General features: G+C 45.8%; 1 protein-coding gene across 3 annotated transcripts in view; it reads left to right on the plus strand.

The window, feature by feature from the left end:
• UGGT2 (UDP-glucose glycoprotein glucosyltransferase 2) overlaps positions 1-26414 on the plus strand; it is a 1031439-nt gene that overhangs the window by 547572 nt on the left and 457453 nt on the right. For all 3 annotated transcript variants that reach the window (XM_029604715.1, XM_029604718.1, XM_029604716.1), the window contains exon 17: positions 22521-22685. In XM_029604715.1, coding sequence (XP_029460575.1) covers positions 22521-22685 — 165 coding nt within the window. The remainder of the gene's footprint in view (positions 1-22520; positions 22686-26414) is intronic.

Here is a 26414-nt window from a genome sequence, read left to right on the forward strand (position 1 = left end):
GGTTTGGTACTTGTTCAGTAGTGGGGCAGTTTTGCTCTTGCGCCATGATCTCTCTTTTTTTCTAAGTTCACATTTGGCTGTTCTTATGCTGTCGTTGTACCATTGATTTTGATGTTTTGTGTTTTTTATTGACTTTATGATGGTAGGGTTTATTTTGTCTGCTATAGCTTTGGTAATGTTGAGCGATGAGGTTGTGGCTGTTTCTGAGTTTAAGTCGATGTTTGTGAGTTCTTCTTGCAGATTTTGTTGCAGTGTTTTGATATCAAAGGGAGGGTGGTATGCAATGGTTCGTATGTACTTAAGTTAAAGAATATTAATATTTATTCATATAATATAAAGAAGAATATTGTATTGCACTGTATTACCTTCCTTTCCTAGTTATAATTGCAACCCCCCCTCTTAGTCTTCTACTCAGTAGCTCCTGTTTATTGATTTTCCCTCTACCCAGTTTCATAATCAGTTCTACTGTAAAGCCTCTGTGGCTGCATTTCTTTGTTTAATGGTAATCGATGTGATGTTATTAACGAATGTCGGTTTATAAAAATGTCAAATAAATAAATAAATGTTGTTTTTGTCTCTGGTAGGTTTCATGTTGTAGATCAGGGTGGATTGGATGAGGGAGTGGTCTGACCAGGGGATTTCAGTTATTTTTGTTTGGTGTGTAGCCCAGGTGTCAGTATTGATAAATATTAGATCTAGGGTGTGTCCTGCTTTGTGAGTTGGTCCCTTGATGATTTGCTCTACTCCCATGGCTGCTAGTGCATTGGTGATTGCTTTGCATGTGGCTGGGGAGGGGGTGGGTGTCCATGTGTATGTTGAAATCCCCCAGGATGATGATTGGCTTATTGAGTGTTAAATTAGAGATCATGAATTCTATAACTGGGGAGCAGTTTCGTTCTAATGAGCCGGGGGGGCAGTATACTAGACAGATTTATAATTTTGAAGAGTCGAATAAGGCAATTTCGAAGGGGGAACATATTTTTTATGTGATTAGTTTCATCTGTATGCTTTTTTTGATGATTAACGTGAGTCCTCAGTCTTTTTTTTTTTTTTTGGTCTGGGGATTGAGAAAGTTTTGTATGTTGGGTCTTTTATTTGATTAATTAAAACGTTGTCAAAGTTTTATATCCAGGTTTCTGTGATTGCTATGAAATCTGGTTTTGCATCGCTGAGTAGGTCGGTGAGAATGGGCATTTTTCTTTTACTATGGATTGTGCGTTAAATAGTATGAATGATAGGAGCATGCATTTGGGGTAAGTCTTCAGATTATTGTATGTAATGTTTGAAAGATTGTACTCACTTTTTTCTTAGGTTTTCGCCATTCTTCATAGAGTGTGTTTCTGAGTGAATAATAGTGGTTTCGTTTCTGCTTCTTCCATCGGTTGGGATGTAGTGGGTTGGCATGATTGTTGGTGTACTGCTGGTGGGCCGGAGATGCTAACAGTATGTTAGGGATCGCAGTAAGGGGCACACAAAGGGGGATGCCCCTTTGGCGTGCCCGCTGGTGTCTGGCGCTGATTTTTTAGCTCACCTGCGGCGCTCCCGATGACGGGGAGCAGGCGTGGCCTTGGCGGCTCGGGGAGGTGCGTTGGCTCAGCGCTCCGGTGGGGCTTGGGGCCTAGAGGGGAGGCGGCAGGAGAAGCATCGGTGTCCTCTCGGCGTCGTTGTGCTCCTCGGGTCGCAGGTCCTGAAGATGGAGGTGAGGAGGGGCAGGAGCCTTTAAAAGGCTCTGGCGCTGGTTTTTTAGCTCACCCACGGTGCTCCCAATGACAGGGAGCAGGCGTGGCCTTGGCGGCTCGAGGAGATCCTGAAACACCTCATTCATTAAGCGTTGGAACACTGCAGGGGCGTTGCAAAGCCCAAAGGGCATTACTACGTACTCATAGTGGCCATCCCTCGTATTTAAGGTGGTTTTCCATATGTCTTCTGGTTGGATTCGCACAAGATTGTACGTCCCTCGGAGGTCCAATTTCGTACAGATTTGTGCACCCTGCAGACAATCAAATAATTCGCTGATAAGCGGCAGTGGGTAGCGATCCTTACGAGTCACTGGATTCAGGCCTCTGTAGTCTATGCAGGGTCTTAAGCTACCATCCTTCTTCTTTACGAAGAAGAACCCGGCTCCTGCCGGGGAATTAGAGGATCTTATGAACCCTTTATCTAAGTTCTCCTTGATATATTCAGACATGGCTTGTGTTTCAGGAAGGGATAGAGGATACGTTCTGCCCTTAGGAGGCATGGTACCAGGTAGTAAGTCTATGGGACAATTAAATTCTCAAAGTGGTGGCAAGATGTCAGCGTTGGTCTTGGAGAAGACATCCTTGAAGTCTGAGTATGGGACAGGTAGTCCCGGAAGGGTTATGGAGTTGAGCACGGTCACGGATGGGGATTCTTGGTGAAAGCAGCGATTCTGACATTGAGGGCCCCACTGGGCTAGTTGTAAGGACTGCCAGTCAAAGTGGGGTGCGTGTAACTGTAGCCAGGGAAGTCCAAGGACTACTGGGTGCGTGGACCGTCTTAGGACCAGAAGGGAGATATCTTCGTCATGAAGAGTTCCAACGGTGAGGCGAATAGTCGTGGTACGATGAGTAATATGACCGGGGAGGTGTTCCCCCTGCATCCAGGTGATACGGAGAGGTACTGCTAGTGGTTGGGTCTGTAACTGAAGAATTTTAACATCTTCCATGATGAAGTTGTCAATCGCCCCAGTATCTATAAGGGAGGTGGTGGCAAAGAATCGTGTCTCCCCTAGGAGGGAGATAGGGAGCAATAGTTGAGGGCCAGAAACAGTCGTGCCCAAGCTCGGGACCCCCCCACCAGGCTCAGACTTTGGAGTTTCCCGGGCGCATGGGACAGGTTTGAAGAAGGTGTCTGGAACCACCACAATAGAGACCTGCCTTTCTGCATCGGAGGCGTTCCTCTGGGGTGAAACGACCACAATTGATTTGCATAGGCTCCTCAGGTGGTTGAGGAGCCGGTAAGGCTTTCAATGGGCTCACTGCACTTGGTCGTAGACTAGGAACTCGGAGAGCCCTTACCTCTTGATGATGTTGTTGGAGACGGTAGTTAATTCTACTGACCAGGGAGATCAATTCTTCCAGAGAGAGGGGGGAAATCCTGGGCGGACAGTTCGTCCTTAAGGACCGGAGAGAGTCCCTAGAGGTAGAGTGCCCTTAAGCAGTCCTCCTGCCAACCTAGTTCAGTAGCAAGTTTTCTGAATTCTACTGTATACTCAGCAAGTAGGTGTGAGCCTTGACAAAGGTGGAGTAGGTGGTGGCCGGCGACCGCTTGTCAGCCTGGGTTCTCAAAGGTCCTTTGGAAGACGGAGATGAACAGGGGAAGCTGGAGCAGGATGTCGTCAGAACGCTCCCATAGTGGAGAAGCCCATGCCAGGGCTTTCCCCTCCAGGCATGAAAGAATAAAGGTGATCTTAGTTGCTTCATCAGGAAGCAGCAAGGGTTGCAATGAAAACTGCATATAGCATTGGTTTATGAAGCCTCGACAAAGGCACGGATCCGCATTAAAATGGGGTGGATCTGGGAGGGCCAGTGGTACCTGTGAGAGAGAGGGTTGGGCAAGACCCTTTGAGTTGGCCATGACGGATTCCTCTAATTGTGTACGCATCTTCTCTACAGAAGAAGTCAAGGCTTCTAAGATTTGTTGTTGTTCTTGGACATGATTAGCCAGGCCAGGAATGGCCTACAAGGCATGAGACTCTGCCGAGTCCATGGCCTTGGCAACCTGTTGCACTGGAGGTGGACCCTTGGCCTGGTGCAGGATTGGTAAGTCCCTCTGGTCGGACCCAGAGAGTGCCTGCCACAGGAGGCAGAGCACACAAGGAGACAGAGGCTAGCTGGAGCTTCACCAATAACAGTCCGGGGTTTCCGCAGGTTGAGCCCTTGGGTACCCGGACCGCCTGGACTTAGGTGGGCCTCCGGTAGGGTCTCCCGGAGAGGTATCGGAGAGGTGTGCCCACCACGAGCAAGGGTGCGCAGCTGATGCAGAGTGAGTGGACTAGACCAGAACCGGAAGCTTCGGAAACCTCGGGAAGGCAACAGTTCAGAGAAGTCCTTCACATGACACAGGCAGCGCTTGTAGGTCCAGCCACGTGGAAGCCACGGTTGTTATCCAGATGCGTAGACCTGAAGATCAGCGGGGGCCGGAAGAGAGTGTCCGAGTGAAGTGCAGTGGTCAAAGCCAGAATATCAGTCCAAGAGAGGTCAGCCAAAGCGGGGGTCAATACCAGAGTCAGTCCGTGCATATTTGTGGTAAGCGAGGGTCGGTTCCAGGCGGCAAGCAGAAGAATGATCAGGCAAGCAGTGGTCAGTTCCAGGTGGCAGGCAGAAGAACAGTCAGGCAGGCAGTGGTCAGCTCCAGGCGGCAGGCAGAAGAATGTTCAGGCAGGCAGAGGTCAGTACCAAGAAGTCAGTCCGGATAGGTACTATCTGAGAAGGACATGGAAGCAGGAGACACTGGAACAAGGGACACTGGAACATGAAGGCAACCTACTATACCAATGGTGTCGACGCGATTTCCAAGGCAGGGATCAAGGGTTTGAGCCCTGCCTTATATATGGAAGGCTGATGATGTCATCGGGGTGCGCCTCCCGGAGGTTTCCCGCGCTGGGCCCTTTAAGTATCATGAGGTCAGCCGCACGCACTCGTGCGCACCTAGGGGCGGGGCCAAGGCAGCCGAGGACGCGGAGCCCCGACGGGAGCTCCGCTGTGAGGCCTGTAAGGATGGAGATGCCGAGAGAGGCCGCAGTGACTGACATAGACGCTGGGGGTTAGCGGCAGTGGGTAAGCCTGCACTAGTGGATGGTAATGCCAGGTGAGCAGGCCCGGTCGTGGCACCCACGCGGCCGGGACGCACAACATAAAAGTTTAGCAAGTTAGAATACTGTGGTTGCTACAGTGATTATTTGTATATGCAGATTAGTTAGCAATATAGTTTATACTGTTATCATCTATGATGATGTACATTATAATAGCATACTAGCAAAATCTAAACGTATGTGGCCGTTAAAATAAACATAATTAGGCTTTTTTTTTTTTCAAAATTGTATTTAATTCCTCAGGAGAAGGTAATGACTAAAGTTCCTGAAAGCTCTTTCAACCAATATGAGTCTTAAGAATAAACAGTAAGAAGGTGTACTGCTATGCCCATGCAAGCATCTCGCAGATACATCAACACAGAAACAAAACACAATGATCTGCTCCAAAACTGTACGCTCTAATAGATGCTGGGAATCCAATATACCTAAGGTACAAATGTGAAAGAGTTAGGGTGTACTCAAGAAGTGTCAAAAAGAGAGTTGATTAGAAATCTATGTGTGTGTTTGTATATCTAATTATAATAAAGAAGAAAGTTGCTCCACACCTGCAGAACTGGTATGCAAAAAGAACTCTGCTTCTCTCCACCTCCTGCACTCTCCAGCACCGCCTCGCTCTCCAGCTTTACCCTTCTCTTTCTGTATTGTCCAATCCTCCCTCTATTATTACTTTGGAAATTGAGCTCTGCCTCTCCCTCTCTGGCTGTGCTCTCCAGCCCCGCACCTCTCTCTTTCTAAGTAGTCAATCCACACTTTACTACCACACATTACGCCCGTCTCTAAGTGCACCCTCTACTATTGCACATCTCAATTACACACTTCCTGTATATGTCACAATATTTCCCCATCTTTGGATGGGCTTTTGCTAGTCTCTATTTTTCTATATACATATGTACATGTAATTATATTTATTTATATATATATATATATATATATATATATATCTTGAAGTAAAAGTTACTGCTCTCCTTTGCACATTTTATTTGGCAGGGAAGCCGGGGTCAAATTCTGCTGCCACTCCTTGTGACCTAGGGCAAGTCACTGCACCCTCCATTGTCTCAGGTACAAACTTGGGGGATCATTTATTAAGCCTTGATATTTACCACAGCAGGGGCGAAATATTGTGTGGGGGCATTCCCATGATATATTGCCCCTCCCTGGTAAAATGTTGTGGTGTTTCACAGCAATATTGTTTTATTGTAGAAAAAAACCCGCAATAAAAAATATTGCTGTGAAACAGGGAAAAAAACGTCATGGCTGCTCTCTTCAGCCGGGGCCGCCATTCTGTTAAAGGGCCACCAGCCCAAAAATAACACGCCCCCCCCCTCCTTGTGTAAATATCTCCCCAAGGCATCTGAATAGAATGAGTAGACCCCCACTGCCTGTTGAGGGGGCATGGCCTTAAAAGAATGAAATAAAAAAAGGCTGTTAAATCGTGTGGCAATACCCCACCCTCTTTTGAAGGAAATAAGCCCTTCCCCTCTGCCTCCCCCTCCAGCCTCTCCTCTTCCCCCCCCCCCCCCCAATATATTAGAAGAATTCCCTGGTGTTTAGTTTCTTCTTACCCCCTGGACCTCCCATTTAACTGAAAAGAACTCCCTGGTGTTTAGTAGGGCCCCATTCCTCCCCACCCCCCCCCACCGTACTTTTAGAAGAAATCCCTAGTGTGTAATGGGGCCCAGAGTTCCCTATAGTCTCTTGGCTGGTTGACACCATGTTTCAAAATGGCATCAATTGGCCTTTACCCCATCATTTGATAGGGCAAAGTCTAGTCGGTTACATTTTGAAAGATGACGTCGACTGGCCCAGAGTTTAGTGGATACTTTGGGGCGCACTAGCCACCAGGGATTTCTTCTAAATAATATTGGGGTGTCTGGGGGATGGGGGGGCAGGCCACTAGACTACCAGGGACTACTTTTTCTGTTGGGTGGTCTGGGGGAGTAAAATGGATTGGGGGTTTAGAACGGGGGGATTTTTTGGGAAAAGGGAGAGTGCAGTGGGGCATCACCGTGTGTTTATATTTCCAATTTTTTACAGCTCCACAGCCTCTACAGGCAGCACGGGTGGGGGTGAGGAGGTCTAATCAGATCCCTGGGAGGGTTTGCCACATTGGGAGGGGGTTGTTTTTTGGGGGCGTGTGACCTTTTAAGATGCATCCCGGGGACATCAGGATGCATGTTAGTGTCCCAGTTCCCTATGATCAGATAACTGCAATTCCTGGTTATGCACTAGAGAAACGTGTTTTAGGGGGTTTTTTTTTAATGGAAAGTCATGTTATTTTATTTGTATAGGATTACTTATGCATTAGCTGTTTTGCATTCATTTGTAAATTTTATGCATGCAAAGCAGCTAATTTCAATAGGGGGCAGATGTTTGGCCAAAACATCACGCGACATCACTGCAGTATTGATGTATTGCGTGATAAACAGCTTTTAAGTGCAATAAATGCTGTTTTTGCGTATTATATCCTTATCTACCTCTTAGGTTGTAAGTTCCCTATGAATAAAGAAATACATATAATACCTGAATGTAAAGTGCTTTGAAGTGCCTGAAAAATGGAATATAAATTCAATAAATAAAATAATGCATATACATGAGAATAACCCCTGTTTTATTCATTATCAAACCACATAATGAATATTGTTATAATTGAATGTGTGCTAAATGCTTAATGCCTTTGAAAATATAGCAGAGACTGACTCTTCTGCATCTAAACAATATTGCATACATCTAACAGTGCTTTAAAAAAGTAGTTGTAGGATTTTTAAGGTTTCCATGAACACATTATATTATGGTACACGTTTACAGATAGCAGCATATGGTACCGCAAGGATCGTGTGAAAGGAAGAAATAGTATCGAAATACTTAGAAAACAGAGGAGCATATATAAATCATAGTTTTAGATGTGTTATATTCAGCATATTTAAATTATTGTGTTTATATTTTGCAGATGTCTGTGAAGCAAAAGGAATAAAGTACAAATAGGGGTCCATATTCAGCGTCATTTGGCTGGATAACCTTTTAGGCACTTATCTGGCTACAGTTTAGATGTATATTTCGTTAGCCAGCTAAAATTTAGCCAGAATATGTAGGGTGATTCCAGGAGCGTTTCTGGGTGGAGTTAGGTTAGCTGGATAAGCTATCTAGCTAATGGGCTGATACAGAAAACTTTGCGGGAGAGTCGGCGAGTGCCCACTCTCCCGACGCATGCCCAGGCCACTCTCCTGGGCGCGCGATTCAGGAAGCCCAGGTATGCAAATTAGGGCCCGCGGTAAAAAGGAGGTGATAGGGACACTAGCGCGTCCCTAGAGCCTCTTTTTTAACAGAAGCGGCGGCTGTCAGCAGGTTTGACAGCCAACACTAATTTTACCGGTGTCGGTTGTTGAACCCGCTGACAGCCACGGGTTCGGAAAACGGATGCCGGCAAAATTGAGCGTCCGTTTTCTAACCTGCGGGCCGCAGGCAGATTTTTTTTTTTTTTTTTTTTAATCTTTGGGGCCTCCGACTTAATATCGCTATGATATTAAGTCTGAGGGTGTTCAGAAAAGCATTTTTTTCTGCTTTTCTGTACACTTTCCCGGCCGAAATTAACGCCTGCCTTTGGCAAGCGTTAATTTCTGAAAGTAAAATGTGCGGTTTGGCTGCACATTTTACTTTCTGTATCGCGCGGGACTAACTAATATTCTCATCAACATGTTGCGGGCGCTGTTAGTTTCGGGGGGGTTGGACACGTTTTCCATGCGCTATTACCCCATACTGTATAAGGGGTAAAAATAGCGCGTTGAAAACGCGCGTCCAAATGGGGGCTAACGGTGCGCTCGGCCTGAGCGCACTTTACTGCATCGGCCCGTAACTCTGTTATTCAGAATTAGCCAGAAAACACATTCCACTAACTCTGGTCATGCTGTACAGCTCTCCTAAAATAAGCTGGATAAACTTATCCGCTATCTCTGCCAGGTATATTAAGTGATGCAGCTACTGCCAAATATTCTTTCATCCTTTCTCTAGTTGTGAACGTTGGCACAGTGTGCCTGCTTCAAGTGATTTTTATTTTGTAAGGAATTTCTTGCAAACTTTTTTTTTTTTTTTTTAACTTCTGCAAAGCCAATTCTAAATTTGCATAAGCAACATGTTTGCAACAAAAAAAATAATGTAGAAATCGCATTTCTTGTAGCTGCATGTTTGCAGTCTTCCCTCCATTAAGTGACCACATTACGCCTGTGCTGTCATCCTTAGACTGGCTTCTCATCTACTGGTATAAAAAGTTTAAAATTCTTAAACTGGCACATAAAACATTGAATGATTGTATTGCTTCAATGTTAAATATCTGTGTTCTGACACGTACCTTATGGTCAGCAGGGAAGAATTCTTGGGAGATCCCTTCATTTCGCACATTTCATCTCTGTAAAACCAGAGAGAGAACTCTAATGGTTGCAGGGCCAACACTGTGGAATGAGCTGCTACTTGCACTGAGGGCACACCCAGGGTCTGAATTCATTCATGAAAAATCTCAGAACATTACTATTTACTCAGGCTTATGAGAATACGAGTCACAGAGCATTTTAGGTTATATGTAGGATGCACTATGATTTATTATACTGGTGATTGTTATATCGAAAGAAAGTTGACATTAGAGGTTTTATGAGGCAGAGAATTCCAGAGAATATTGATTTTTTTGTACATTAGGCTGTATTTATTTTCATCTTATTGGTTATACTTACTTCAGCATTATTTCTGGCTAGCTTGATTTCTGTTCCAGATGGGATGGTTTACTGCTATGCAGTTATTGTCTTTTATGTAATTTTATGATTATTTGTAACATTCCTAGAATGTTGATAAGCAGGAAATTAATATTTGAAATAAATACATGAACAAAAGCCAATCGGTTAATTTCTAAGATTTGGGAAAAACTGCTCAAATAATCATGTATATAATCAAGCTATTGATGTGAAGAAAGATTATTAGAATGGTTATAAATAAACAGATAAAGCTAAACATGAAACTGAAGTCAGGATATATTAAGAAATCAAAACACAAGGATGAATACATTTTCTTGCTAAGTGTTATAAACAGCTGGGAGTTTAAAATGTTTTTATTGAAAAATTGGCATCTTCTGCTAAATGATCCAGTTTATTTATATATTTGCTTTATATTCTGCCTTTCAGGCTTTTCAAAGCAGATTACATACAGGTCCTGTAGGTAAGAATTTCAAAGAATTACATCTGAAGCATAGAAGAGTAAGCAGAATTTACAGGCAAAACTGCTAATTTTTATTTTTTTCTGAGGACAAGCAGGATGCTCAGCCCTCATCCATGGATGACAAGAACTGAGAAAGCCCATTGAGAGGGGAGATTACGTCAAAGCTTCTAGAAGCTTTCATCAAGTTGAATGGAGAAGCAAATTCATGTGTTACACAGGGCCCCTTCAGTCTCAGTTTTTCTGTGTAGCCCTTTGGTACTCTCTATTTCCTGAATACAGAAGTTGGTTTTCACAGGGCCACACAGATATTTGCTCATCTTTCTAGCCTCCTCAAGTAGTTTTTCAATTTTCTGTGTTTTTTCACCAGTTATGTTGTACACCATCTGTGTATTGAGCAATATTGGTCCTGGTTTTTCCTTTTACCATCAAGATGTTTGATTTTTGCCTCATTTTATTTTCATCCAATTCTCCAAAGAGAACGTCAATGGCTTTGATAAGTGTCCCCTGTACAAATGTGTAATATCTATCACAGACCCCCATGATAGTTGTGCACTTTGCCTGTGGGATGATCATGACTCCAAGGTTGTTCCCTAGGTGAGTTAACAACCCAGAGGATATTGTTTCCAGTTGGAGCTTATGGAAAAACTCTTCAGGAGAATCGAGTGAAGCTCATAGATATCAGAGGCATAGACATTGAGGGACCCAGCACGTATACTGACTTCTGACAGTGCATTAACATCAAATGGACTTCGATTCCCCTCGATACTGAGCACCAGGAAGGAACTTAGTCAAAATGCAGCAAGGCTTATCTATGTGTCCCATGTTCAGGAGCATATTACTTCTATTCTTTCTTTCTTTATTTATTTGGCAAACTTCTATTCCATGTATTCGCCCAGGGGTAGATTTTCAAAGGGTTGCGCGCGTGAGATACGCGCGCAACTCCCGAAAGCCTCCCCCTGTGCGCGCCGAACCTATCTTGCATGGGCTCGGCGGCGCGCGTAAGCCCCGGGACGCGCGTAAGTCCCGGGGTGTTACGGGGGCGGGGCGCCGGCCTGGGGGCGTTCCAGGGGCGGGACCGAGGCCTCCGGAACAGCCATCAGGCCGGGGGATGGAGAGCTGGCGCGCACAAGTTACGCCTGCCCAGAGGCAGGCATAACTTTTTCAATAAAGGTCGGGGGGTTTAGTTAGGGCTGGGGGGCGGATTAGATAGGGGAAGGAAGCTGCGGGGGGTGGAAGGAAAGTTCCCTCCAAGGCCGCCTAGGAGGGAACGGAGGTAGGCTGCTTGGCTCGGTGCGCGCAGGTTGCACAATTGTGCACCCCCCCCCTGCGTGCGCCGACCCTGGATTTTATACAGGGCGTAGATTTGTTCGCGCCGGGTTGTGCAAACAAATCTACATGTTATAAAATCTGGCCCCCAGTGTTCAAACACGGATTACAACAAACACAAAGTTCAGAACAAACAGATACCAAATAAACATCACATAAAATAAAATAAAATACAGTTTACATCAAATAAAATGCATTAAAACTAAAAACTATAACTATATTAGAAATGGCAGAAATATTAAATGAATACTTCAGTTCTGTGTTCACTAAAGAGGACCCTGGAGAAGGACCGTTGCTAGTTAACAAGAAACTGGAGGGGGGTGGAGTAGATGTAACTCCATTTACAGTAGAAAATGTATGGGAAGAGCTGGAGAAACTGAAAGTGGACAAAGCTATGGGACCTGATGAAATTCATCCCAGGATACTGTGGGAGCTCAGAGATGTGCTGGCGGGTCCACTGTGCGACCTGTTCAATAGATCCCTAGAAACGGGAGTGGTGCCGAGTGATTGGAGAAGAGCGTTGGTGGTCCCGCTTCACAAGAGTGGGAACAGAGAAGAGGCTGGTAACTACAGACCAGTTAGCCTCACTTCGGTGGTGGGAAAAGTAATGGAGTCAATGTTGAAAGAGAGAATAGTGAACTATCTACAGTTGGGAGAATTGATGGACCAGAGGCAGCATGGATTCACCAAGGGAAGATCCTGTCAGACAAATCTGATCGACTTTTTTGACTGGGTAACCAAGAAATTGGATCAAGGAAGAGCACTCGATGTCATCTACTTGGATTTCAGCAAAGCTTTTGATACGGCCCCGCACAGGAGACTGGTGAATAAAATGAGAAGCTTAGGAATGAGTGCCGAGGTGGTGGCCTGGATTGCAAACTGGTTAACGGACAGAAGACAATGTGTGATAGTAAATGGAACTCTCTCTGAAGAGAGAGCTGTTTTAAGCAGTGTACCGCAAGGATCCGTGTTGGGACCGGTCCTGTTCAATATCTTTGTGAGCGATATTACGGACGGGATAGAAGGTAAGGTTTGTCTTTTTGCGGATCACACTAAGATCTGCAACAGAGTGAACACGCTGGAAGGAGTGGAGAGAATGAGACGGGATTTAAGGAAGCTGGAAGAGTGGTCGAAGATATGGCAGCTGAGATTCAATGCCTAGAAGTGCAGAGTCATGCATATGGGGAGTAGAAATCCGAATGAACTGTATTCGATGGGGGGAGAAAGGCTGATGTGCATGGAGCAGGAGAGAGACCTTGGGGTGATAGTGTCTAATGATCTGAAGTCGGCGAAACAATGTGACAAGGCGATAGCTAAAGCCAGAAGAATGCTGGGCTGCATAGAGAGAGGAATATCGAGTAAGAAAAGGGAAGTGATTATCCCCTTGTACAGGTCCTTGGTGAGGTCTCACCTGGAGTACTGTGTTCAGTTCTGGAGACCGTATCTCCGAAGAGACAGAGACAAGATGGAGGCGGTCCAGAGAAGGGCGACCAAAAGGGTGAATGGTCTTCATCGAATGACTTATGAGGAGAGATTGAAGAATCTAAATATGTACACCATGGAAGAAAGGAGGAGCAGAGGTGACATGATACAGACTTTCAGAAACTTGAAAGGTTTTAATGATCCAAAGACAGCGACAAACTTTTTCTGTCAGAAAAAAATCAGCAGAACCAGGGGTCACGATTTGAAGCTCCAGGGAGGAAGACTCAGAACCAATGTAAGGAAGTATTTCTTCACGGAGAGGGTGGTGGATGCCTGGAATGCCCTTCCGGAAGAAGTGGTGAAGACCAGATCTGTGAAGGACTTCAAAGGGGCGTGGGATAAACACTGTGGATCCATAAAGTCTAGAGGACGTGAATGAAGAGTGGGTGGCTCGCGGGAATGACGGCTACTGCCTAGAGATAATACCCTTATTCAATAAACATACACACGGTTAATGCGACTCCAACATTGCTCTAAGCTTCAACGGCAAGAGGAAACGTGGAAAAAGATTTGCATTCACAAAAAAAGCGGGGAGTAGCTTGCTTGTTACGGCGGTTATTACCCCAAACCAAATGAGCCTGGTACTTCACGTTCAATGCATATCCAGCATAGCTCTCTGCTTCAACGGCATGGGAGAAAGACTGATACATCACGCATATCCAGCATAGCTCTCTGATTCAACAGCAGGGGAGAAAGTCTCATAGTTAACTTTCAATGCATATTCAGCATAACTCTCTGCTTCAACGGTAGGGGAGAAAGTCAGATACTTCACTTTCAATGCATTTCCAGCATAGCTCTCTGCTTCAACGGCATGGGAGAAAGACTGATACATCACGCATATCCAGCATAGCTCTCTGCTTCAACGGCAGGGGGAATGAAGAAAAGTAGATCTATATACAGAAAAAACCCAACAAGGTCTGAATTATTTAGTCTTGGTAAATAAATAAACATGGGTATAGCTTGCTTATTGTGGCGGTTACTACCCCTAACTAATTAAGCTAGATACTTCACTTAGAGGCAGTTCCAACACTGCTCTCTACATTAATGGTGGGGGTAGAAGGGAAATAGAATCAAAAGGTTACTAAGAGCCAAGAGTTACAGATAACGTCCATCAGGTCTAGAGGACGTGTATACAGAGGAGGCAGCAAAACACTGCACGGAGCGGCAGTAGCCACAGAGGCATTCACGGAGCGGGATGCCAGTGGCCAGTGGTTGGTGTTCCACCTTCACGGAGCGGAAGGATGGAGGGCTGCCATCTCCAAATTAAAAAAAAACAAAACCCAGGGGTGGGTAAGAGTATGTAAAATTAACGGAGAGTTCAAAGGCTATAGGTATTACCAATTATTAGGCTTATTCAATATTTGTTGATAGTTAATGTGGCTTTCAATGCATACTTCACTTTCAATACATATACAGCATAGCTCTCTGCTTTAACAGCAGGGGAGAAGAAAAACATACTTCACGCATATCCAGCATAGCTCTCTGCTTCAACGGCAGGGGAGAAGTAAAACTAATACTTCACGCATATCCAGCATAGCTCTCTGCTTGAGCGGCAAGGGAGAAGAAAAACTAATACTTCACGCATATCCAGCATAGCTCTCTGCTTCAACGGCAGGGGAGAAGAAAAACAACCAATAAGGGCTGAATAACATAGTCTGGGTAAACAAATAAGTATGGGTGTAGCTTGCTTATTGCGGCGGTTACTACCCCTAACTAATCAAGCTTGATATTTCACTTGGATGCAGCTCCATCACTGCTCTCTTCATTAATGGTGGGGGTGAAAGGGAAATAGAACCAAAGGTTACTAAGAGCCAAGAGAAACAGATAAGTATGAGAAAAAAGAAGCGTGAAGCTTGCTGAGCAGACTGGATGGGCCGATTGGTCTTCTTCTGCCGTCATTTCTATGTTTCTATATTCCATCAGCACCTGCTCCAAATGCCTCCTGGAATAATTCTGCTTTTATAAGCTTTCTAAATTTTAGATAATCAGTCTCTTGATGCACCCCAATAGGTAGGGCATTCCATAAAACTGGCTCACATATTGGAAAAGATTTAGATCTAGTTCTATCTAACCTATACTTTTTCACAGAAGGCACAGATAATAACTTCTGACCAGAGGAGCACAAAGGGCGCGCAGGCCCTGGGGCCAGTTGCCTGGAAAGTTAAGTTTAAAATCTTAGCACTTGTTTTTAAGGCTATCAATGGCCTGCACCTTACTGTTTTAATTCTATGTTAAAAATGTATCATCCATGTTGGCCAGTCTCTTTTGCTCTGTATGTTCATCTTGATTAGATTGTAAGCTCTACTGAGCAGGGCAGTCTCTGATATGTTTTTATACAGCGCTGTGCACATCAAATAATGCTATAGAAATGTTAAGTAGTAGTAGTAATAGTAATTCCAACCCTATTAAGGCCCATTATTTTGTTTCCAAGCTACCCATATATGATATATATATTTTTAAACTAACAATAAAATGGCCTGTTGCTCTTAAAATAGCATTGTTTGCTGATTATTCTGTCTCTTTGACATTCGGGGAAGGCTATAGCTAGGGATTCCCCATGTGTGAAGACTGAGTATCCTGTTTGTCCTCGGGGAAAGCAAAGTTGCTTACCTGTAATAAAAGAAAGCAGAATATTAGTCCTCACAAAGAGTTGGTTCTTCAGTTCCTATAATTTTGTATAGACTGAAGGAGCCCCGTGAGAAATGGTAATGTGGGTCGGGCTGCATGTTTTCCATTGAGCATGCTGAGAGCTTCTAGAAGCTTTGAAGTAATCTTCTCTCAACAAGCTCCGTCAGATAATGTCACCCATATGTGAGAACCTGACATCCTGCTATCCTTGGAGAATACCTGTTACAGGTAAACAAATTTGCATTTTTGTGGCTAGGGTTCAGTTTTTCGGTTTTGGGGAAGAAAACCCTAAAATGTTGGAGAATATTAAAGGCAAGTGTTTTCACAATGTTAGTTTTTTGAATGTAATAGTAGTCATGTTGTTTGTTATATATGGTGTGAATGTAGAAAAATGTGTGTAAGTTGCATAGTGAAAGCAGTTACAGTTTTGCATCCAAGAGCACCTAAGTACCATTAAATGATGAGTCTGCATTTGCAAGACATTTCAATGACTGCAAAGCGGTAAACTATACCAGGATGTCTCATTCTTTTTGGAATTAGGGATCCCTTTTTCAGCCTCCAAACATTTTGCAGATCTCACAGCTGATTGCGACCACTCACTCCTGTCTCTGTCCCCCAACACACCCCGATGAAGCCTCCACGCCCCGCCCCACCAAACTCATCACCGCTCTCTTAATCTCCCCAGCCCATCCTCCCTGCTCTGTCTTTGAAACTTCCAAGTCCATCCCTGCAGACTCCTTCCAATTACCACCACACTCCCCTTCCGCTGTGGTTCCTCACCCACATAGACTGCTGCTGCTTCCAGTTCCGAGACGCAGTAGGCATGAAGCCTCTTGGAGAGGCTGGTATTTTTCTTTCCCAAGCATCCTCTGTAAAGGCCTCATAGGCCCCGAGTTAGGATATTGCTCTTAATTTGCATATAGGGACTCATCGGTTTTGAAAAAAGTGGCGAAATGCTTAATGGGGAAAAATGAAGTCGATATTTAGATTGAATACACATAACCCCATGGGCTTAAGCCAACAAAAACCTTTGTGTCTCTTATGAAATTGTTCATTTAAACTAAATAACTTATTTATTGATTTTAAAAGAGACACAGATATGAATTAATTACAACATTTGTATTTTTACATTTTCAAAGACTATAAGTAAGTAAAAGTAAAGGGCCGGATTTTCAAAAGGCCCGGCAACGCGCATAAAGCCCCGGGACGCGTGTAAGTCCCGGGGCTTTACTAAAGGGGCAGGGTGGGGTCAGAGGCTCCCGGCATAGCGGCCATTTGCCGCTGTGCGGGGGATTGCACACCAGCAGTTGGCCAGCGCGCGCAACTTACTTCAGGACTGAAGTAAGTTTTCAACTTACTTCAGGGCTGAAGTAAGTTTTCAAACAAAGTCAAAAAAAGAAAAAGGTAGGGTGGAAAGGGCGAGGAAGGTAAGGGAAGGGTGGGGGGGTAGTGAACGGGGGAAAGCAGTGCGGCTCGGCGCGCACAAGGTGCACCTCCTTGTGCGCGCCAATCCCCGATTTTATAACTTGCACATGCAAGTTATAAAATCAGGCGCACATGTGTGCACGCCAGGTAGCGCGCGCACCTTATAAAATCTACCCCAAAATGTGATAGATTCTCATGTGGTAAGATAATGACAGAAAGGAAGTGATACTGAAATGTTTGAGTCTACCCCTGAGAAAGAAGAAAGAAAATGCATTTAAGGAAGCAGTGGCTCTCACTTTTGTAATGTTTTTAAGTTAAACTTTCTTCCCTTTTGATACATATTGTATGCATCAAAACCTTTTGTTATTATAGAGCATGAATATAGCAGAAAGCAGCTGAAGAGGTTACTGAAGGAAGCTGGTTTTTAAGAATGATGATATGACTAGGATGAAATGTACATATGCTGTTAAAGTAAAACTATGGTGCTCAGCTTTGGGCCGATACAGAAGGACGCGTAAGAAACAGTGTGGCAGTGTCGGGCGCACCCTTGTTTGCCGCGTGCACATCTTGGTTCACAAGCCGCTCGATTCAGTATTCAAATTAGACGCAAATCTAAGCAGCGACCAAAGCACGTCAATGAAGCAGTAGGCATTCGCAATCCATTTTACTGTATAGAGCGGTATGCAGCGCCTATACAGTATCCAGGGTGCGCTGGTACCTGTCATTTGAAATGTCATTTGAAATGTCATTCCACCAGGTAAGTGGATGGTTCTTTTCTACAGACCCTGCTGCCTTGAGCGCCCAGCCGGATATCCAAGCCACGACCTTGGACGTCCGGCCGGGTGCTCAAGGCAGCGGGATCTACAGCCGAAAAGGTCCATGAACGGATGCCACGATCTTGGACGTCCGAGGTCGCGGCTTCTCTTCATGGACCTTCCCGCCTGTAGGCCCCGCTGCCTTGAGCGCCCGGCCGGACGTCCAAGCCTCAGGACGCTTAGCGGACGCCCATCTCTCCGGCATCCATAGAGGCATCCATGTCTCCACTGGACCCGGAGCCTCAGGACGCCTAGCAGACGCCCATCTCTCCGGAGAGCCTCAGAGATGCCCAGAGATGGATGGATGGTACAGTTCAACCGAAACATATCACATACCTCCTCCGGTCTTGCTGCTGGGTTCTCCGGTCGGATGGGTTCTCCTCGCTGCTGGGCTCCCCTGTTCGCCTCTCTAATCTGCAGAGCATTTCAAGCATTTCTCATTCTGCTTCTCAACCAAATGAAAAATAGCGCCAGAGCAATAATATACATGTTGTCCATGGCGCTGTCTGGTACAAAGCTGACTGAACACCACACTAATGCCAGGGTCAGGGTAGGCAGTAAATATGCAGGTTAAAGACGCGGCAAATAATCTGGTTAAAAAGGCGATAATCTGGGCGCACGTTACTATATCGGAGGGAATAGCTAAATCGATCATTAACATATCATATACATGCAGCGGGCGGAGACGGATACACGTCCATTTCGGCAAGCGGTAAGGACGCGTAAAACCGGATACAGAATCGTGGGTTAGCCTTACACATCCAAATAGTGCGTCCAAAACAGGTTAAAAACAGGGTAACTGCGGCCGCGCTTTACTGTATCGGCCCGAAAACAGGCAGCGGATCACTATTTGTATACATAAACTAGTATTTTCTAAACTATGTGGCTTGCAATTTTATAAAGTATGCATGTAGTCTGCTTCTGAAAATACTTATGCAAGTACTTGGAATCTCCAGTTCACCCATCCCTTAAGTAGTTCACCTAGACCCTTCAGCACTTCACACTGAAACCCCACCACCACCACCGGTTCATCCAGACCTTCCACCCAAAAACTGCAGACAAAAGTCAAGCGTGTTGTGATCTCTCTTGCACTAGTCAATTAGCAGATGTAAAATTATACCTAAGTTTGGCAATCTATGCAGATATACCACTTGAAAAAAGCAAATTGCGCACGAACTTCTGAACCCTGCCCCGAAATGCTTCTGTACAGCCCCTTTTTTTCCCATTAACATTTTAAGTATGACACTGCAAGTCCACGGGTACTCGCGAGGTTTATAAAATAGCATATATGCACATACTTACGTAAGTACAATGGCTTGTAAAAGTATTCGACAACCCCCCTCCCCCTAAAAGCCAGAAGATTTGTGTGGTTTACAAGACACTTAAACAGATTGTTCCAGACAGTATGTTTATTGCAAACCAGAATGCTCTTAAAGTAAATTTTCAAAGTCACAATTCATTATTTCTCTGCATTTTTTTTTGTAAAATAAAGTTACAAACTGAAAAATTCTGCTTGCATAAGTATTCAACCCCTTCAGACTAGTACTTGCTGCAGTAACAGCTTTAAGTCTGTTGGGGTAAGTTTCTACCAGCTTTGCCCACTGTTTGGGAGTGATTTTTGACCATTCTTCTTGGCAGATTTGCTCCAGGTTGTTCAGGTTGGTTGGATGACACTTATGGACTGCCGTTTTCAAATAGTGCCACAGATTCTCGATTGGATTGAGATCTGGACTTTGACTTGGCCATTGTAGAACTTTCACCTTTTGTTGTTCAACCACTCCTGCGTTGCTCTGGCCTTGTGCTTGGGATCATTGTCCTGCTGAAAGGTGAACTTTCTCCCAAGTTTTAGTTTTTTAGCAGACTGAAGCAGATTGTCTTGCAGTATCTCCCTGTATGTTGCATCATGCATCCATCCTTCAATTTAAAAAAATGCCCAGTCCCTGCTAAGAAGAAGCATCCCAACAACATGATGCTGCCACCCTCATACTTTACTGTTGGGATGGTGTTTGCTGAGGAATGTGCGGTGTTAGGTTTCTGCCACACATAGTGTTTTGAATTTTATCCTAAAAGCTCCATTTTTTTAATCTGACCAGAAAACCTTAACCTACATTTTAGCTGGGTCACTCTGATGCTTTCTGGCAAACTCAGTCATGCTTTGATGTGGTTTTTCTTCAGTAATGGCTTCTTTCTAGCCACCCTCCCATGCATGCCAGCTGTCTGCAGAGCTCTTGATATGGTTGACTGGTGCATCTCCACTCCAGTCTCAGCCACGAACTCCATAACTCCTTCAAAATGATTGTTTGCCTCTCAGTGTCTTCACTCACAAGTCTCCTTCTTGCTCTGCCGTAGAGTTTTGAAGGACGGCCTGTTTGGCCAGTGACTGGGTTGTAGGAGACAGCTTCCATTTCCTCACAATCCAACAGTGCTCACTGAGTAATCCAGTTATTACATAGGTAATAACGCTGGAAGCAAGTTTTACACTAAACAGTACTCTTCTAGTGTTATTACCTATGTAATACTGGAAGCGTTACTTAGGTAAAAACCTATGTTATGTTAGAATAGTGATCACGGCACAAAGAAGAAGGGGCCAATTTTGGAGGTAGCAGGTGGGTGGGAAGGTATCAGCAGAGTAGGGGAGGGGGGATGAGTAGAGGGGCAGAAGAGGGACTAAAGTATTTTTAGTAAGGGGGAGGGGGAAGCCCAGGCTGGCTGCAATAGTCGGATGAAAGCTTTAAACTTTCCAGTCTTTAAAGGTTTGGGCCAGCTTGTGGGGACAGCCAAGGGAGGAGAGGAATATAGATATGTGGTGGGGAGGTAGGCGTCAGGCAAGGAGGCCCACGACGCAGAGCTTTTTTATTTTTTCAAATTCACACTACTTACCTGGATATCTCTGAAGAAATCTGGATAAGTAGCAAGTTATCAGACCACATGAGGACCTATAACTTTAGGCCTAATCGGCCATATTCAATCATTGGCCAGTTACAGTTAAATTTATCCGGCTGTATGTAGGCATATAACTTCAACCAAGTATATTCAGTGGGATGTTTATCCCACTGAATATGTTGGACAAGTTATCCAGCTAACTGTAGCCGGATAACTTGTCCTCTAAAACGGCCTACTGAATATTGATCTCAATATCTTTCAACATAAATCTAAATACATTAACAAGTTACTGAATATGAAATTATGCTTTCCAAGGAAAGCATTTACAAGCAATAAGTGTACTGAAATAGAAAGGAGAACTACATGTAGCCAAAGATACATGTATAGTTTCTATATACTCCACACAAAAAGATATAACAAACATTAATTTTTTTCAAATAAATTATACAAAATTCTAAATTATAAAAAAAAAAAAACCTTTCATCAGTCTAAATCATTTGACAAAACCTAGAGGGGCCGATTTTAAAACATACGCACGTGGAGTACATTTGTGCACGCAACCCGGCGCACACCAATGTATGCCCGATTTTATAACATGCGCGCATGTTATAAAATCAGGGATCGGCGCGCAACGGGGTGCACAATTGTGCACTTTGCACGCGCAGAGCCGTGCTGCCTTCCTCCGTTCCCTCCCAGGCCGTTCCGAAATCGGAGCGGTCTCGGAGGGAACTTCCCTACCTCCCACCCCACCTTCCCTTCCCCCTAAATCTCCCGCCTCCCAGCTCTAAGCTAAACCCCCCTTAAAAATGTATCTTACCTAGTTATGCCTGCCTTGGACAGGCGCAGGTTGCGCGGGCCGGCCATAAGCTCCAGCCCCACTCTGGACCGCCTCGGGACATACGCTCGTCCCGGGGCTTTACACGCGCCACCAGGCCTTTTGAAAATAGGCCCGGTGCAAGTAACCGTGTAGGGCTTTTAAAATTTGCCCCACAATGAACAAGGGCCCAACACAAATAAACAAACCACATTCATTTCATATCCATACTCACACTATACATTTAAAAATCCTCACACAAACAATATTTTCTTTAAATGCTTTAAAAAATTCATCCAAGTGAAGATTGCAAAGGGGTGAGTCATCCAGTTGAGGATTGAAAAGCAGCAAAAACACTTTAAGTAATGTAGAGATACACCCACAGTCTGTAGAGAATTAAATAACAAAGGACACTTATCACACTAAAGTTCACAGAATGGTCATCATATATTATGATATAGTTTCTATATGCTAAAAAGATTTGGACATTTTTGTGATTTCAGTTTAGCATTTATTTTTCATATGGAAGTAGATATTGAAAATAATTTTCCCAGTTTATTTGTATCATTTCTTTCAATTATATTTAATAATCCACCAAAGAATACCTTAACTGAAAAAATTAAGGTAATAAAAATAATTTCACCATTTCTTTAGAAAACAATGATATACTTCTGCAAAGAACCAGAAAATCATTTTTAAGACCTAATGATAACCAATTCTAATTTTAAAATGTTTCTGTGATTTATATTAGTATTTGGTAATTTGGAATGAAAGGTTTTGCATTGAATAAAATCTGAGTTGGGTTACACTTTGTAGCATTTGAACTAACAGCATATGAGAAATAGTAGCTCTTGAACTGTTTTATATGTAAACCTTTTATTAAAAGCCAATAAAAATACAAACAATGCTCAGTGCACAATAGCTGCCAATACATAGCCATGCATAGCAAAACGGTACATTTTAAGGTTTCAAAATTCTGCCGCCTCAACCTCCCGTCCCAAGAGATTTTGTAAGATGTTTGGACAAAAATATTTATTGTCCGTTGTTGTGACTAACTTTCTTATCACTACAGTTAGCCACAATCTGTTTAAATTTGTGATATTCTTGGTTTGAATAGGCAGGAATAACCTTTTATAAGAAGACTGGCCTGGGTCCACTGCCTCAAGCTTTGTTTAATGGTGTGTCCTTTAGCAATGATGAGATGGATTCTGAAGAGCTGGAGACAAATATTCTGCAGAAGATCATGGAAGCCACAAGCTTCTTACAGAGAGCTGTTTTCATGGTATGCCTAGAATTCTGTAAAAATATAAGATGTGCACAAAGTGGACTGTATTTTGTTTACACTTTTAAATATACATAAGTATAAAGGGGTAGATTTTCAAAACTTACACGCGCATCCATGTGCGTGCGCTTGGATAGTAAAATTAGTTTCTTACCTGATAATTTTCATTCCTGTAGTACCAAGGATCAGTCCAGGACACCTGGGTTGTGACTCCACACCAGTAGATGGAGACAGACTAAAACTTGTGGGCGGAGCCATATATGCCCCTGTGCCAGTCACAGCCCCTCAGTCATACGTAATGTCAAAGTAGAAAATACCAGAAGGCAACCATAGCTAACCATACAAAAACTTGCAATATAAACGGAAAAATTCCAATACCCCTACAGGAACCAGACTCCCCAACCGGGAGAGCGACTAAACAAGGGGTCAGCGTACGGCAAACGACAATGAGCGGACTCTCCGTTACTTAAGCGTATCTCTGCGGGCGGGATCCTGGACTGATCCTTGGTACTACAGGAACGAAAATTATCAGGTAAGAAACTAATTTTCCTTTCCCTGTACGTACCAGGATCAGTCCAGGACACCTGGGATGTACCAGAGCAAACTTACCGAGGGTGGGAAGCAGAGAGTCCCGCTCGGAGTACCCTCTCTCCAAAGCTCCCAGCTTCAGTAGCCGGAACATCCAACCGGTAACGTTTAAAGAAGGCATGCAACGACTTCCAGGTAACCGTCCTGTCAAACCCTAGAGGCGACACCTGAGAAGATTCCGCCCAAGACGCCGCATGAGACCGCGTCGAATGAGCCCGAAGCCCCACCGGCGGTGATTTGCCCCGCACAATGTACGCGGAACCAATGGCCTCCTTGAGCCACCGGGCGATGGTCGTGCGGGACGCCGCAGAACTTTACTTGGGACCCGACGTCAATACAAACAGATGATCCGTCACCCGAAAGGAATTAGTGACCTCTAGATAGCGAAGAAGAGATCTCTGCACATCCAGAATTCTCAATTCCCTCGAGTTCGGGTCCGAAGAGTTTCCAACCGTGAAAGCAGGAAGCCCGACCGATTGATTCAAATGAAAAAAAAAAACCCGACACGACTTTAGGCAGGAAGGAAGGAACAGGCCGCAAGGAAACCCCCGAATCGGAAATGTGCAAGAAAAGCTCCCTACAGGATAGGGCCTGCAATTCCGAAACACGGCGAGCCGACGCAATTGCCACCAGGCATACGGTCTTCAACGTGAGATCCTTAACCGTTGACCGCTTGAAGGGCTCAAAAGAAAGAACCCAATTGAGGTTTCAGGACGGACCGGGATGACGCAATGGGAAACGGAAGTGCTTTGCCCCCCGAAGTAAACGGGAAATATCCGGAAGCAGGGCCAGGGGGGGGACCCCTGAACCGTACCACGCAAGCAACCAAGCGCCGCCACCTGTACACGCAGGGAACTGCACGCCAACCCCTTGGCGGGACCAGCCTGGAGAAAGCTTGGATCTCGGAGATGGAGGCGGAAGAGGGGACCACACCACGCTGCAGACCCCAGGTCTCAAAAATCACCCAGACTCGGATATACGCCAGAGACGTAGACTGCCTCCTAGATCTCAACAGCGTGGACACCACCGCATCTGCGTAACCTTTGCTGTACATGCCGCGAGACAGGAGTGATCTGCATCCTCCAAACAGACGGGACCCTGGCGAAGAAGCCCCGCGAACCCCTGGAGACGAAGGGGGGCGACCACCGACAACTGAATGAGATCGGCAAACCACGGACGAGGTGGCCACTCCGGCGCCACTAGGATCACTTTGGACGGGCACAGCACTATGCGCCGCAAGGTCTTTCCCAGCACCGTAACACGTCCGTCGGCCAGGGAAGAGCCAAAGCGTCGACGCCCTCTGCCCTTCTCCCCCAGCGTCGGCTGCAGATGAGAAGGAAGGTGTCCGCTGCCAGTTCCCACTCCCCTGGATCCAGGTGATGACGACTGAGAGAATCCGCCTGGACATTGTCGACTCCGGCAATGTGAGATGCTGCGATATTGCCGAGAAGTTGCTCCGCCCAGCCTAACAAGAGCTGCGCTTCCTCCGCTACCAGTGGACTCCGTGCCACGCCCTGACGGTTGATGTAGGCTACGGTGGTCGCGTTGTCCGACAATATCCGCACCGCCTTTCCCCGTATCAACGGCAGGAAGGACTGCAGTGCCAGGCGAGCCGCTCTGGTCTCTAGCCGATTGATGGGCCACTGCGCTTGCGTCGCGGACCACTAGGCAAACCGCGCCCCAACCGGAGAGGCTGGCGTCCGTGGTCACTACCGTCCAGTTGGGAACCAACAGGAACACCCCACAAGACAGGTGTTCCGACACTAGCCACCTTAGTAGGCTGTCCCTCGCCGGATCCGGAAGCGGCAGCGGAAGGTGGATTTCCCCTGACACCGGCTTCCAATGGGATAGCCAGGAAGATCGAAATGGACGTAGGTGAGCGAGCGCCCAGGGGACCAACGCGAGCGTTGACGCCATAGACCCCAAAACCATCAGGTAGACGCAAACCAACGGTAGCCGAAGAGACAATAACCACTTAAACTGAGACAGCAGCTTGCGCACGCGCTCTCCGGACAGGGACACTCGGCCCTGTTTCGCATCGAAGACGGCTCCCAGGTATTCCAAGGACTGGGTGGGAACAAGATGACTCTTGAAAAAGTGGATGACCCAGCCCAGAGACTGCAGCAGCTGGAGGCCTCTGTCCACAGCCAACCGACACTGACTCTCGGACTTGGCCCGGATCAACCAGTCGTCCAGGTAAAGGCGTACCAAGAAGCCCTCTCGCCGAAGCTGAGCTGCCACCACGACCATCACCTTTGTGACCGTACGAGGAGCCGTCGCCAGTCCAAAGGGGAGCGCCCGAAACTGATAATGTCTTCCCAGGATGCAGAACCTGAGAAACCTCTGAAAAGATGGCTGGATCCCCCCATGGAGGAACGCTTCCGTGAGATCTAGCGAGGCCAGGTAAGAGCCGGGCCGCACCGAGGCAAGTACTGAACGAATTGGCTCCATTTTGAAGCGGGGAACCCGAAGGCACCTGTTCACCGCTTTCAGGTCCAAGATTGGTCTGGACGTGCCGTCTTCCTTCGGAACGATGAAGTAAAGCAAGTAACGTCTCGTGCCTTGTTGATCTGGAGGCACGGGAGAAATGGCCCCCAAGTTTTGCAACCGTCCGAGGGTCCCGAGCACGGCCGCTCTCTTCTCTGGATGCTTGCAGGGCAACCCCAGGAACTTGTCTGACGGTATTCGAGCAAAGTGTAGAGCATAGCCGTGTCTTATGACGTCGAGGACCCAGTGATCCGAGGTTACCTTGACCCATTCCTCGACAAACCACGTCAACCTCGCCCCGACGTTGTGAATTACGGTCTGGGACAGAGGCGAGGGATGGGTCAGCCTCATCCCATTGCGAGACCTTGGACCCGTCGCCCGACGGGGTTCTCTCCCCTGTCTACCGGAACCTTGCCACGAAAGGACAGCGACCACGGGGAGGAGCGAGCGGGATACGACCGGTATGCGGAACCCGAGGATCTCCGAGGGCGTGACTTTCTGCTTCCACGAGAACGGGGCCTACCGGACAACGAGTACTGGGACCTAGCCCTGTCCTCAGACAATTTGAAAACCCTGTTCTCCCCCAAGGAAAGCATCAAATCATCTAGTTCCTTACCGAACAAAAGCTTTCCCCTAAATGGAAGCGAACCGAGG

This window comes from Rhinatrema bivittatum, chromosome 5 (genome assembly GCF_901001135.1).
Source record: "Rhinatrema bivittatum chromosome 5, aRhiBiv1.1, whole genome shotgun sequence".
Classification (NCBI taxonomy): domain Eukaryota; kingdom Metazoa; phylum Chordata; class Amphibia; order Gymnophiona; family Rhinatrematidae; genus Rhinatrema; species Rhinatrema bivittatum.